General features: G+C 44.6%; 2 protein-coding genes across 15 annotated transcripts in view; one reads left to right on the plus strand and one right to left on the minus strand.

The window, feature by feature from the left end:
• LOC124033942 (neuron navigator 2-like) overlaps positions 1-9,708 on the plus strand; it is a 145,841-nt gene extending 136,133 nt beyond the window's left edge. For 9 of the 14 annotated variants that reach the window (XM_046346445.1, XM_046346447.1, XM_046346450.1 and 6 more), the window contains 13 exons: positions 476-484; positions 1,276-1,448; positions 1,556-1,709; positions 1,807-1,984; positions 2,168-2,358; positions 4,838-5,015; positions 5,119-5,354; positions 5,639-5,793; positions 5,875-5,946; positions 6,180-6,376; positions 6,755-6,873; positions 7,087-7,290; positions 7,447-9,708. In XM_046346445.1, the coding sequence (XP_046202401.1) occupies positions 476-484; positions 1,276-1,448; positions 1,556-1,709; positions 1,807-1,984; positions 2,168-2,358; positions 4,838-5,015; positions 5,119-5,354; positions 5,639-5,793; positions 5,875-5,946; positions 6,180-6,376; positions 6,755-6,873; positions 7,087-7,290; positions 7,447-7,572 (1,992 nt within the window). In that variant the 3' untranslated portion in view covers positions 7,573-9,708. The remainder of the gene's footprint in view (positions 1-475; positions 485-1,275; positions 1,449-1,555; positions 1,710-1,806; positions 1,985-2,167; positions 2,359-4,837; positions 5,016-5,118; positions 5,355-5,638; positions 5,794-5,874; positions 5,947-6,179; positions 6,377-6,754; positions 6,874-7,086; positions 7,291-7,446) is intronic. The other 5 variants (XM_046346448.1, XM_046346455.1, XM_046346460.1 and 2 more) reach the window with 1 other exon arrangement.
• A 117-nt stretch (positions 9,709-9,825) lies between these two features.
• LOC124033943 (homeobox protein DBX1-A-like) lies at positions 9,826-14,148 on the minus strand. Its single transcript, XM_046346461.1, has 4 exons — positions 13,605-14,148; positions 13,338-13,445; positions 11,479-11,681; positions 9,826-11,300 (listed from the first exon to the last, which is right to left on the minus strand). The coding sequence occupies exons 1-4, from the start codon at positions 13,972-13,974 to the stop codon at positions 10,971-10,973; spliced, it is 1,011 nt and encodes a 336-aa protein (XP_046202417.1). The 5' UTR covers positions 13,975-14,148; the 3' UTR covers positions 9,826-10,970.
• Positions 14,149-14,645: the final 497 nt, after the last annotated feature.

Consider the following 14,645-nt stretch of genomic DNA (forward strand, 5'->3'; position numbering starts at 1 on the left):
GATTGGATAAGCCATATGTGGTAGGGTGTAGTATGTAGGGTGTGTGTGGGCTGTCTGTGAAGTATCATGGTAAGAAGGGTAGTGGACCATACATGAGCCTCCTATTAGAAGGACATTAGTCTGCACCAGTGTGGGTTGAAGCAAATGGATTTGGTATCTTATGGTGCCAAACGGTTGTATTCCTATTCGAGTGCATACATTCTATTTTAATTGACTTCCATTCTGTACCCTGTTCAGAGATTCTAATGGTACATGTTCTAGAAGTGTAGATTGTGCTCCCGATTCCTAAGATTGGACTTTTGACATTCCTTAGAGCATTTACCACTGTACACTTTCTATAGCCTCCACTGAACGCTGGCTGTCCCTACCACTAACACGCTCACACACTCCCCACTGAACCTCTGCTGTTTTGTGTGTCTCTCTCTCTCTCTCTCTCTCTCTCTGTCTTCCTCTGTGCTATCGCTTCATATGGCAGGTCTATGAGGTAAGAGTGGATTTAAAAAAACACCAAAAAAACGAAAGGCAGCTTAACCTCAAGCTAACCTTAACCTAACCCCCTGCACTACGTAGATTACTAACCCAATCCCTCTCCTTCCTCTCCTGTCCTCAATCATCCCTCTGCTTTCTTCTCCAGTTGTGTTCTTTATCCTGATCCCTTTCCTGATGTGACTTTGAGTCTGCTCTGAAACAAAAACGGAATATCAGGCTCAATTGTAATGACGCCACTTCAGAGTAATCGCGTAGCAAACATACTATACCGCTTTGGCTGTACATTAAATACATGAGACGGGTGGTCTCCGTGACAGCCTTAGGTGCTCTTTTCTAGTCCTATTCACTGCAGTGTAGCTAGTTCTCTCTACGGTCTACAGTGCATTATACAGTTATACACACACAGTAGGTGAGGTTGGTGGACTGGATGTCTGTAACCCCACACACACACACACACGGAATATCAGGCTGATGTAGGGTGTATGTGGTTACACAATAACCACCTGACAGTAATCACCTGACACTCATTCATTTGTGTTTAGAGCATAAGCTCAAGTCACGGCCTCCCTACAGCACTAGTCCTTCCCCTTTGCTTCTCCTTCCCTTCTCTCTTTTCTTGATCTACTTCTCACTTGCTCAGGCACTTCCCTCACAGCTGCCTTCCGCCTCTTTCCTCCTGCTTTCCCTTGTCTGTCTTGGGAGTGTATTCTCACTCTTCTCTCTCTCTCTCACACACACACACATACACTCACCCTCCACTCCTCTCTGTGTCTCTCCCGCCTGCAGTTGCGGAGCTCCTTCAAGCAGGCGTTCAGTAAGAAGAAGTCTCCCAAGTCTGCCTCGTCCCACTCTGACATAGAGGAGATGACGGACTCCTCCCTCCCCTCCTCCCCCAAACTCGCCCACAATGGGTCCACAACCTCCAGCCACATGCTCAGGAACTCTCAGTCCAACTCACTGTACGTATACGGTGTGGTGTTTGTGTATGTGTGAGTGCGAGCGTATGTGTGCTCGTGTCTGTGTGTGTGAGAGAGAGAAAATGTACAATGAATCAATCTGTGTGTAGGCTGTCGGACTGTCTGGACGGTGAGGCAGAGACAGTGATGCAGCTCCGCAGCGAGCTCAGGGAGAAGGAGATGAAGCTGACAGACATCCGCCTTGAGGCTCTCAGCTCGGCCCATCAACTGGACCAGCTCAGAGAGGCCATGAACCACATGCAGGTAACACACCCACACACGGTGAAACGTACGCGCATGCACACACACACACACTCGCACACTGTTTTGTGGACTGACTGTTGCAGGTGTTTTCTCTCAGGGGGAGATAGAAAAACTGAAGACAGAGAATGACCGTCTGAAGCTGGAGAGTGCGGGGAGCAGCCGAGCCCCCTCCCAGGCCTCCATTTCCTCCTCGCCCCCTCACCATACACACACCCCTACACCAGGGCCTAGTCTGTGCCAGCACAGCATCAACCTCACCGAGTCCACCAGCCTGGGTGAGAACGGCATGTTTTGATGTGGTATCTGTACAGTTGAGTAAATGTGTGAGCATGTGTTTTAAGTGTGTGTACTTCTGTATTTGTGTTTGAGTGTGATTGCCTTTGAGAGTATGTTTGCCTGATTGTGTGTTTGGGTGAAATGGGTGTATGTATGAGTCTGACTCTTCTCTCTCCTCTCAGACATGTTGTTGGATGATACAGTGGGAGATGGAGTGGTGAGGAAAGAGGGACGACATGTGAAGATAGTGGTCAGTCTGGATGAGTACCTCTCCCAGGAGGCCAGGGCTCGCCACTTCCTGATTGGCTGTATCGGTGTGAGTGGTAAAACCAAGTGGGACATCTTGGACGGGGTGGTCCGCCGCCTCTTCAAGGTAAAAACCCTGGAATTATTGACTTCATTTATGACAAGGCTTCATTACGAGGGTGACTGTAAAAACGGTTCAATCTCTGTGGATTGACGAGGAATTGAAAAATGGTATGGTTGAGGGGATGAGGCAAAAGGAATGGCAAATAAGTCTGGCTACACAACCGATCGGCAAATTGCAAATTGCAAATTGAAAAATCGTGTGACTAAACTGGATAAAAAGAAGAAGAAACTGCACTATGAAACAAAGAATGATAGTATCAAGCTTTGGAGCACCTTAAAGGACATTTTGGGGGGGAAAGCAAACACGGCTCCATCATTAATTGAATCAGATGGCAATATCAGTTGGTTTTGTGATGAATGAGCCAACTACTTTAATGATTTTTTCATTGGCAAGATTAGCAAACTTGGCATGACATGCCAGCAACAAACGCTTACACTACACATCAATATATATCTGACCAAATTTTGAAAGACAAGAATTGTAATTTTGAATTCCGTAAAGTGAGTTTAGAAGAGTTTAAAAAATATTATTTTCTTTCAACAATGACAAGCCACCAGGGTCTGACAACTTCGATGGAAAATTACTGAGGATATTACTGAGGATAATAGCGGACGATATTGCCACTCCTATTTGCCATATTTTCAATTTAGGCCTACGAGAATGTTTGTGTCCCCAGACCTGGAGGGAAGCAAAATTCATTCCGCTACCTAAGAATAGTAAAGCCACCTTCCAGTCTGAATCACAACCGGCCGTGATTTGGAGTCCCACAGGGCCGCACAATTGGCCCAGCGTTGTCCGGGTTAGATTTTGTCCGGGGTAGGCCATCATTGTAAATAAGAATTTGTTCTTTAACTGACTTGCCTAGTTAAATAAAGGTTAAATAAAAAATAAAAATACTGTCTCAAATAGTCGACCAATTAGCCTGTTACCAACCCCTAGTAAACTTCTGGAGAAAAAATGCTCTTTTCCAGTAAACAAATTGACAGCAAACTTTCAGCACAATTATAGGGAAGGGCATTCAACAAGCACAGCACTTACACAAATGATTGGCTGAGAGAAATTGTTGATAAAAAGATTAGGGGGGGGGCTATTTTGTTAGACTTCAGTGCGGCTTTTGACATTATCGATCATAGTCTGCTGCTGGAAGAACGTATGTGTTATGGCTTTACACCCCCTGCTATATTGTGGATAAAGAGTTACCTGTCTAAACGAACACAGAGGGTGTTTTTAATGGAAGCCACTCCAACATAATCCAGGTAGAATCAGGAATTTGCCAGGGCAGCTGTCTAGGCCCATTTACTTTTTTTCAATCTTTACTAACGACATGCCACTAGCTTTGAGTAAAGCCAGAGTGTCTATGTATGCGGATGACTCAACACTATACACATCGACTGAAATGACTGCAGTTAGTTTCAGAGTGGCTAACAAGGAATAACTTAGTCCTAAATATTTCTAAGGGCATTGTATTTGGGACAAATCATTCACTAAACCCTAAACCTCAGCTAAATCTTGTAATAAATAATGTGGAAATTTAACAAGTTGAGGCGACTAAACTGCTTGGAGTAACCCTGGATTGTAAACGGTCATGGTCAAAACGTGTTGATACAACAGTAACTAAGATGGCGAGATGTCTGTCCATACTAAAGCGCTGCTCTTACCTTAACAGCACTAACAACAAGGCAGGTCCTACAGGCCCTAGTTTTGTCGCTCCTGGACTACTGTTCAGTTGTGTGGTCAGGTGCCACAAAAAAGGAAAATTGCAATTGGCTCAGAACAGGGCAGCACGGCTGGGCCCTTGGATGTACACAGGGAGCTAACATTATTAATATGCATGTCAATCTCTCCTGGGTCAAAGTGTAGGAAAGATTGACATCATCACTACTTGTATTTATGAGAGGTATTGACATGTTGTCTGTTTGAAATACTGGCGCACAACTAGGACACCCATGCATACCCCACAAGACATGCCACAGGAGGTCTTTTCACAGTCCCCAAGTCCAGAACAGACTATGGGAGGCGCACAGTACTACATAGAGCCATAACTACATGGAACTCTATTCCACATCAAGTAACTGCTGCAAGCAGTAAAATTAGATTTTTAAAAACAATTACAAAAACACCGTATGGAACAGCGGGGATTGCGAAGCAACACAAACATAGACAGACACACACACACACACACACAATAACATACGCACTATACACACATGTACACATGGATTTTGTACTGTAGATATGTGGTAGTGGTGGAGTAGGGGCCTGAGGGCACACATTGTGTTGTGAAATCTGTGAATGTATTGTAATGTTTTCTAAAATTGTATAAACTGCCTTAATTTTGCTGGACCCCAGGAAGAGTAGCTGCTGCCAAGGGGATCCATAATTAAAACAAATACAAATTCATTTGATTTCTCTTTCCAATATCAAAATAAGTAACACAAAACAATTCATAGTAGAGTTGACCTTTGCCCTTATGCTTCTGTAGGAGTACATCACCCATGTGGACCCAGTGAGCCAGCTGGGGCTGACCTGTGACAGTGTGGAGGGATACAACATCGGGGATGTGCATCGTCATAGCAACACCAGCGCCGCTCACCCCCCCGAGCTGCTGCCCTGCGGCTACCTGGTTGGAGACAGCGACACCATCAACATCAGGCTCAAAGGTAAGGAGTGCGTGTGTTTCTCTAAATGTGTGTATCTCTCCCTACGACCTGGTGTGTATTGTGCACATGGGTTCTGTGTGTAAGCATTTCCCTCTCTCTCTAGGTGTGAGCAGTGAGAGTGTGGACTACCTGGTGTTTGACACCCTGATCCCTAAGCCCATGCTGCAGCGCTACGTGTCTCTGCTGAGGGAGCACCGCCGTGTCATTCTCTCTGGCCCCAGCGGCACCGGTAAAACACACCTGGCTCATCGTCTGGCAAGACACCTGCTCCTGCTGGAGGGCCGACCCCTGACCCCTCATTCCGTCGTCACCTTTAACGTGGACCACAAATCTAGCAAGGTACGTAGCTATGCCCCTGAAGCACCTTACCGACTGGCGAGACGATACTTTGTGTGATGTGACAATTAATTTGCCTTCTTTCCCCCCTGTTATATTAGATATGTATCTTGGAGGCAGAACTTGAAAAAGTGTGTCTATGTTAAAGCAACTCAATAGGGTTTTTTTGTGCGTTGAAAAAAGACTTGGTGTGTAAACCTCCTCTCTCTCTCTCTCTCTCTCTCTCTCTCCCTCTCTTCTATCTTCTCTCTTCTATCCTCTCTCTCTCTCTCTCTCTCTCTCTCTAGGAATTGCGTCAGTACCTATCAGGCCTGGCTGAGCAGTGCAGCAGTGACAGGCCAGAGGCAGAGAGCCCTCTTGTGGTCATACTGGATAACCTGCACCATGTCTCCTCTCTGGGAGAAATCTTCAACGGAGTGTTCAACTGCAAGTACCAATGTTGGTGAGTACATGCACACGCACACAATTGTGTTTATTGTAAATGTGTTGATTTTCTGTATGTGTGTGTTCTCTCTGTTCCCAGCCCCTACATCATCGGTACTATGAGCCAGGCCACATCCTCTGCCCCCAACCTACAACTCCACCATAACTTCAGGTAGACCAACTCAACAGTTCAATAGTAACTGAAATGAAACAGTAAAATGTTTGAATTTGAAATGCACTTTGCATGATTCTTCACTAGGTGGCAGCAACAGACTGGGCGGCAATCCATTGCCCTCTCTCCATTCCTTCAGAATGGAAAGATGGAGTGTCTTCATTGGCTGTATTCATGAATGAGTACCTAACCTATTAACTCCTCCTCTCTCTCTTGTTTGCATATGTGACCAGGTGGGTGCTGTGTGCCAATCACTTGGAGCCGGTGAAGGGCTTCCTTGGTCGCTATCTGAGGAGGAAGCTGATCGAGACGGAGATCGGCAGCCGCAAGCGTACCCTGGAGCTGGTAAAGATCATCGACTGGATCCCTCGTGTCTGGCACCACCTCAACCGCTTCCTAGAGGCGCACAGCTCCTCTGACGTTACCATCGGTAGGTAGAAAACACAAGAACGTCATAAACCAGCTCTATGCCCCAATCCAAAAATGAATGGAAAAAATTTAATAATTTTGAGATATGTGTTTCTTATCTTTTCCATTCATTTGAGGTTTAAGGGCATATAGCTGGATCAACAAAACCGATGGGGTGGGATGTGGACTAATCTTGACATTAGGCAAATTTTGTGCTCGGAGGACTTCTGACAAAAATATATTTTTAAATATAATGTGTGTTATGCATGTTATTGTGCTTTGGTCAGAATATTCTCAATATTCATAACCTCATCTGGCCATAAACTCACTTTCCAAATTGGAAGGAAAGCACAGTGGCACTATTTAACATCCATCTGACCTTTGACCTTTGCCTCCCCAGGGCCACGCCTCTTCCTGTCATGTCCCATGGATGTGGCTGGCTCCAGGGTGTGGTTCACAGACCTCTGGAACTACTCCATCATCCCCTACATGCTGGAGGCAATCAGAGAGGGACTGCAGGTAGGCTATAAACACACAAAGGCATGCAACACACACACACACGTACAACACATGCATGTGGATTCACACAGGCACACACAAACACATCAGTCACAAAAATACAAAAATGCACTTGCATTATTTATGGCACTCACTGTGTTATCGTAATATTATCATACCTCTTCATTGATACTTATAATTTTCTCTCCCCTCCATCCGTCTCCCTCTCTGTAGCTGTACGGCCGTAGGTCAGCGTGGGAGGACCCTGCATGCTGGGTGATTGACAGCTACCCCTGGTCAGCCACGCCCACCGCACCTGCTGACTGGCCCCCGTTGCTACAGCTCCGCCCAGAAGATGTGGGCTTCGACGGTTACTCCGCCCCCAGGGAGGGCATCAGGAAGGAGCCGCCTCAGAGCGACTGTGACGCAGACCCACTGGTGAGACAACACGCGCGCACACACACGCAAATGCTCAGGTGACGTGAACACATAACACACACACACACACAAGCAGGCACTGCAGATCCAGGAGACAACGCAGGCATGCACGGTCACGCTCACGCTAACCTTTGACCCCTGCATCTCCGTCCTCAGATGAATATGCTAATGAGGCTGAAGGAAGCAGCCACTTCCTCCAGCCCTCAGAGATACGACAGCGACTCTAACAGCAACAGTCACCAACACGACATCCTGGACTCAACACTGGAGTCAACATTGTGATCCGACTCCTCCCCCTTCCCAAGAAGACACAAATACATTCAGTTAACGTTTTTATGTTCAGTCAATACAACATTTCTTTTGAATGTGTTTTTCAAGCTCACGTCCACACAAAAAAATCAAGACACTTTAATTGTCATGTCCAGAACACGACGGGTGCAGGTAACCCAAAATGAGAGAAGAACTGAAGAAGGAAAAAAAATAGGGGTGAAACAGAAAGCTGCTGCGCTGTTCTATTTTTGCACCGTCATGGCTAACCGCTCTCCTACGTCCAATCCGGACGTGCCATTTAGACAAAGCAACTGACATAAACCAGGATATTACACTGTGCGTCATCTTCGCCGTCTTCGACGGTTTCCTTATCAGCATCAGTTCCATGGTCTCCTTATTTATAAGAAGTCAAAAGAGACCGCATCTTTGAGCCAAACCCACCACAATCAGCAAGCCAGGCTCCTCACGGCTCTTACCCAGCTGCAGTGCTCCAAACTGGGCTACAGATTGAACTACAGGCCCTTTCCTTTGGAGCATGGTGCTGGGGGTCTCATCTTCGTCATCTCCACACAGACCAAATTCACTGGTTCCCAAATGCCTCCTTATGCCCCCAATGACACACACACACACACCCATCACCATTCACCTGCCCCGACATGTGACTCCTTTTGTCCCAAACGGGTCGCCGTAGCATGAGTTTCTTCTCCAGACGAAAGTCTCTACTTTGGTGCTGGACTGAACTTCAATAAGGATGCCTTACTTTTTTTTGTAACAGACTTTGTGCATTAGCTACTTTTTTATTTTGTCTTTTTGGCCGTAAACTTACAGGGCTTTAAGTCGACACTCTCTTTGCGTTGTGCCTAGGCAGGTGTGGCTTGAAGAGCAGCGTCGACTATCGTCATATCAAACACTAATGACATGTTATTAAGAGGTTATTAGGGCTTGAATAGGGAAAGGGACTTGGGCTTTAATAACATGTAATGAATTGTATTGCTCCCAATGCTGAGAAGTTTGTAAAAGTTTGGATATAACTTACTAAGGACAATTTGTGAGATGGGGAAGTACAAATTGGTTGGTGCTCAAAATACACATAATTTTGTAATAAATGTGGGGGAATGTTTAATAAGGAATTGTTTTAGTCTCTATACCTCATCTACCTTCTATACTCCCCTTTACGCCTTTGCCATGCTTGTTGTATGTTTTGATTATGTGACGTGTAATGATTATTGTTGTCATGACGACATGTTGAGTGAATATGTAACAATATGTATATGCTGCTTTGTTTAAAGTCATTTTTACTTGAGGTCATGTTTAAAAGGTACAAATGGGAGAAGTTAAAGATTTAAGAATGGTTATGGCTTCAGGTCAAAACAGATTTTTTTTTTCTTGGCTTCAGAAATTGTGTATATTGTCCCCTTTCCTCCAAAAACCTTCATCCTATGAGGAGAAGTGTGTTTCTTTGGGGGGGTCCGATTAGGTTATTTGTTTCCAGCGTCGCTTCCATTAACATTCAGAGTTCTTAGTCATCAAACCTATGCAACATTCATTTCAAACTCAAAATTGAAGCCAAGCCTTATGTCAGTTCTTTAAGGTTTTTCAGCACTGCCAAGAAGATGTACAGCAAGTGATCTGATTTTGTGAATAGTTTTTGGGGAGCTGGTACAGTCTTTGTTCATTTACAAATCAAATGTGTCTGTGCATTTGGAGAGGGCGTCTTGTCATAGTGAATGCAAGCACAACAAACACCGGATATGTATGTGTTTGTCTGTGTGTCCACCGGTGAAACGACCTGCTCGCTTTGAGAAGTTTGGGATGGTGAAATGAACGGAGTTGCTGTTGAAATCACATGTTCTTAAAACTTAATGAATGTGTAGCCTTCTTTGCTATGTAAAAAAAACACACACACAAAAACATAATGTAACATAACAGTGTAAATACTTGATTACCTTGCGACATTTTGATGACTTTTCTAGCCAATTTGTAACTACTTGAAAATGAGTATTTTGTGTACAGTCTCTTTTGCGTCAGAGCAGGCGTGTGGAGTTTATCGTCAATGTTCTCTCCAGAGCTTGGAGAACTGATTCTGAAGATCACTTGTACGAGTCTTAAGTTATTTGTGATTCAATAAAAATCACGGTTATTTATGAATTCATGCAATGTGACTATCAATTATGGCTCTCTACTAGCATAAACCTATCCATCTATTTAATGATTTCTTTTTTTTACTGTTGTTCATTTCCGTTTTGTAACAGAAGTTATACCATGTAGCTGTTACATTTTATTTGGTATTTGTACAAAACATAGTGAAATATTAACACATATACACACACAATACATTGAAATAACAAACATAGTGAAATATTAACACACATATATATATATATACACACACACACACACAATACATTGAATTAACAAATCCGTATAAATTACGCACGAAATGTCTACACTTTTCAATAAAAACTGTTAAGTCCAGGTAACTCCATTTTCTTGGCATAAAATCTCCATACAAATAGTTGTACAAAATACTGTACAATTGAAAGAGCTGTGCAAAACAGCAAATCATTTCTAAGTATATCCGATAAACAGGGACGGCTCCAGGCATAAGCGATATAAGCGGTCGTTTAAGGGCCACTTGGGCCCACTATATAATTTATTTGAACTCGGTCAGGTTCTCAACTTACTGTTGAGAGTTAGAATAGTAGAATACACAAGGTGCAAGTTTGAAATTTGGTTGTGCATCAGCAGCTCTTCTCTTGTTTTGTCAGTCACTCAATTAGCCATTCCTGCAAACAATTTTTAGATTGGTAAGTTAGTCTAGCCAGTCATCTAAACTTGTAGAAAATCATGGCCGAATTCCGACCAAGCCCAGGGCCCCTTTAATCACTCTCACTCAGCTATCATTAACATGACATGTCATGGCAAAAATGAGTAGAATTTAATGACATTATTATAAAATGTCAATATTTTCTCTCCACACCATGGCAAAGTGTGTAGACCTGCTGAAAACTTTATAACTGCAACATTTTCCATTCACCACATGTCAAAATGTGTAGAATTAAAGGAAATGCACTTTAAAACGCTGCTGTCAAGAGGGGAGCCACTAAAAAAAATTGCCCTCTTGGTGGGGGCCCCCCAACAATCTCCCTTAGGGCCCCCCAGAAGGCTAGAGCCGGCCCTTTCTATAAAATAAACCCTGCAGTTATTTTTAAAAGAAATAATCATGGATGTAGCCTAAATTGATTTGACAGAAGTTCATTGTTTGAAAATATTGTGGAATATGAAATAAATACATTTCTTAGTAGTTGGGTCTAAATTAAGGGATACAGACTCTTGCAAACATGGTCACATAGGTACAGTTAACCTGTGGATAACCATTTTATAAACATATCTGAGTTTTAATAAATCAATTAAGAAACTGTGATCTCTTCTTCATCTGATTCTGAGAATTCCGAGTGCTTGCTGGAGAGAGATGGCGACGAGAGGTTCGATCCGCCGCTGTTGGACAGCTCGTGCCCCGCTGCGGGGGAATGGCAAAGGCCAGGCGCGCCTCTAGCGCCGAATGGGTTCTCTTCCATCTCGTCCTCCTCTGCCGAGGACTTCTTGCCGACGTCGCTGAGGTCTGGGTGTGGGTTCGTTTTGGTGGGCAGGGTCTGCTCGCGACAACCTCCTGAAGACAGGAGCTCCCTCTCTTTAGAGTTCCTCCACTTCATTCTGCGGTTCTGGAACCAGATTTTAACCTGGCGATGGAGAAGGAATAGTATAACCAGTTAGTTCGGTTTAAGTTTGTAGAGGTTGACTTTATTAGAGAGTTTCAATAATACAAACAGTATCGACTTTAGCATGCATATGCGTTAGAGTAATTGCGCGCGTATTACGCACAGCGTAGCCCTGTGCAAATCAAATTAAATGATTCACCTGCGAGTCTTTGAGACCGAGCTTTGAGGCCAGCTTCTTCCTGTCTGGTTTGCTGATGTATTTCTGTTTCTGGAACATCTTCTCCAGAGCTTTGCGCTGCACGTCAGAGAACACTGCCCGTCGGAGCATCCCTCTCCTCGGCTTCCCTCTGTTGGCCAGTGGCCAAGAGAAGGTCCCTGGGATGGGCACGACCGATGAAGATGCTATAGAAGAGGAGAGGAGGAAACGTTGATTCAAAAAAATAAACACTGTTCATTCATAAAACCATGCCAAAACCTAGCAATGGGCTTAAAATAGACGTTAACCTCTGTCCCCTGGAAGGCTATTTCTTTAGCCAACTAGCCTACTTCTTTTACACTTGTGTACAAACGTTGCAACCTGTTATGATTGAATATGCTTCTCCCCTTTGGCCGCGGAATTACATCTCCTTTTTGAGTGAAATGGCACGAGGTGACTAATTAGCACATTGGTCGGTCCCCAGGCGCATTGGTATGGTAAAGAGGCAGCGTATCCTTTAAGGAACCCCGCGAGGGCGGATAGAGGAGTTAATAAACCGTGAACGGTAATTGTGTAGTAATGAACTAACGCAGAAAAGACTCTGGACAGGCTGCGAAGGCCATATATTATCGCAACAAAGGGAGATTTACACTTTCAAACTAAACACCACTGCATACCTGAATACTGATGCCGAGGGGCCCAGGGTGCATTTTTTTCAGCCCTCAAATCATTTTCATTAAATGAACACGAAAAGCTATTCAGGCCGCTCGAGCTGTTTGTGAAGGTATTCAGCGCAGCCCATGAAAAGACTCCAACTCCATTATGGTTTGTCTGAATGAAAGCACGGACTAGCGACTTTATAGACTTTTCTAAGAGATTATTCTTTATCTCGCCCTGTTGATTGGCCCCAGAGTTTAAAAACTGAGAGACGAAGGGGAACGTGTAAGGCGTGGTGTTTTTTTTTCAGGTTAGGAATATAGTAAAACACTGACATGTTTCAATGTGCACTGATTTGATTATTGTTCATGCAAAGAATACTTATTCCCAAACCACTTAATTATAGCACACTTTCAAATGTATTCCTATCTGTAAGCCTACCATTTATTGCCAAATAACTTGGGCTAAAACTACCTCCATATCCACAACTCGTGGTTGCACTTCACATAATCAGGCACAACAACAAGCTATGTGGTCTTGTGAGAATATTGAGAGCTGTGAATGGCGCCTAATAGGGAAATTAGTGTATGACTGGTCCACGCCTCTTGCCCGCCTGGTAGAAGTCACTCTGTGGTGCGTGGGTGGCTTGCGCGGGGGGGGGGGGCTGACCAAATTGGTCATGGTGCTGAAAGCCTTGTTGGCATCCTGTGGCCCAGTGCCCCTGCCCTGTGGGAAAACGCGGAACTGTGCGGAGGAGACTCTAAAATGACCTTATCGCATGAGACGGTGGGGGAACGAGCTTGACCCGCATCACGCCTCGAATTTAAACCGTCATGATTTCGGATAATTGGTTAATTAGCATTTGGGGAACAGGGGGCTTTATTAGCGACCAGTGATCTCAGCAGCAAAGAAGTCAGTGCAAATGGAATCAATTCCACCCACCCCACCACACCCACTCTGAAAGCGCTGAAAAGTTCACAAGCTAAGTATCTGCCTATACAGGGCATGTGCAAAAAAAAGGTGCAACTTTCAGAGCTTTGCAGAAAGCATTCCAAGCATTATTTCGATTCCTTTTAGAGAGTCGTTCAACAAAACATGTTGATATGAAAAGTTCTGAACGTTGTCCCTGGCGAGGGAGGGGTGAGTATCAACTGTGCTCAAAGTGCAATTCAATGGTGTCTGAAAGTGCGCGATGAGTTATTTACCTGGGAAATATGTCGACCGGAAGAAGGCGGGGTGAAAGGATCCGTCGAAGTAGGGGAGAGAGAAGGCCTTGGGGTGCATACTGTGGTGGATGGCGGGGGGCAACGATGCTGTAGAGGAAAATAACGTGTCAAGGAACGCCAACAATCAAGGCAACACTCATGAAAAGAAAACACGTGTTTTGATCTGTTTTACAATATGCTAAGTGTAAGAAACTGCTCAAATTAACAATTGTGAAGAAGGTACAACTTTCCCAACGTCACACTTACCGGTCTTTGGTGATGGGGCCAGGATTGCGCTGACTCCAAATTTAAGATAAGTTGGGTCTTTACTACTCGGTTGTGACGTTTTCGGAGAGCATGATTCACGCGTCGAGGCAGTTGGAGAGACGATGCGCTCCTGTGGCATGGCACTGAAGGACATGGTTGTGGTGGTTGTCGCCGGGGAGACGCTTGCTGAGGGGAGCGTCCGGCTGAAGTGGTACTCCGCCGGCCTGCTTATCCGCAGCAGGTCCTCCACTAGAAAGCTGGAGTGGGTTGGAAACGCGTTCTGCAGAGACCGTTGGAGCGGCATGGAGGCGGAGGGGCGGTAAAGGCCTGGGTACATCGCATTAGGCGCAAGGACGCTTGGGATCATCATGGTCCCGTCTGTAGTATAACGCAACACGAAACGATCTGTTGAAATACTCCGTCAAGAACAAGTGAGGATCTGATAGGTTCCAATCTGAATGACTAGCTTTACTCCTCTGGCCCCTCTACTCTGGGGAGAGGCGTTTTATAGCAGGCTGCCCCAAAGCTCCTTTCAGAACTGTCAGCCTCAACAATGAGGTTCAACAAAGTTCTCTACATGAGTCGCTTTCAAGCGCCGTCCCGGGATCGCTGATTGGCCAGAGAGTGCAATTTATGATTGGATTAGACTTCATAAGCAAGGAACACACAATGTCCCTTCCACAAAAGAGCCGTAGTCATCAATTTTGCATATTGACCACGTTCCACTGAGGCCCTGCGATTGGGTTTTGTTTGGTGGAGACGCACGCAGGCTAATTAAAAAGCTATCCTAAAAGATTCAGACATAATTTGGAGCTTCTGAATGAGGGCTTAACCAGAAGAAGCAGCTATATTTATTCGTCTCCCCTGCTGTGTTTTAATGGATCAAAAGTCCTAATGAAAGCTATAGCCCACTAAAAATGACAATTGAATGCAGTTGAGTTTATACCACATTGCTTAGGCTATAATAACGCGATCATGACGAAAACAACAACAATTAATTCGTATTACAACAACAAATAAATAAATAAATCATATAAATAT

This window comes from Oncorhynchus gorbuscha, linkage group LG04 (genome assembly GCF_021184085.1).
Source record: "Oncorhynchus gorbuscha isolate QuinsamMale2020 ecotype Even-year linkage group LG04, OgorEven_v1.0, whole genome shotgun sequence".
In the NCBI taxonomy this organism is placed as follows: domain Eukaryota; kingdom Metazoa; phylum Chordata; class Actinopteri; order Salmoniformes; family Salmonidae; genus Oncorhynchus; species Oncorhynchus gorbuscha.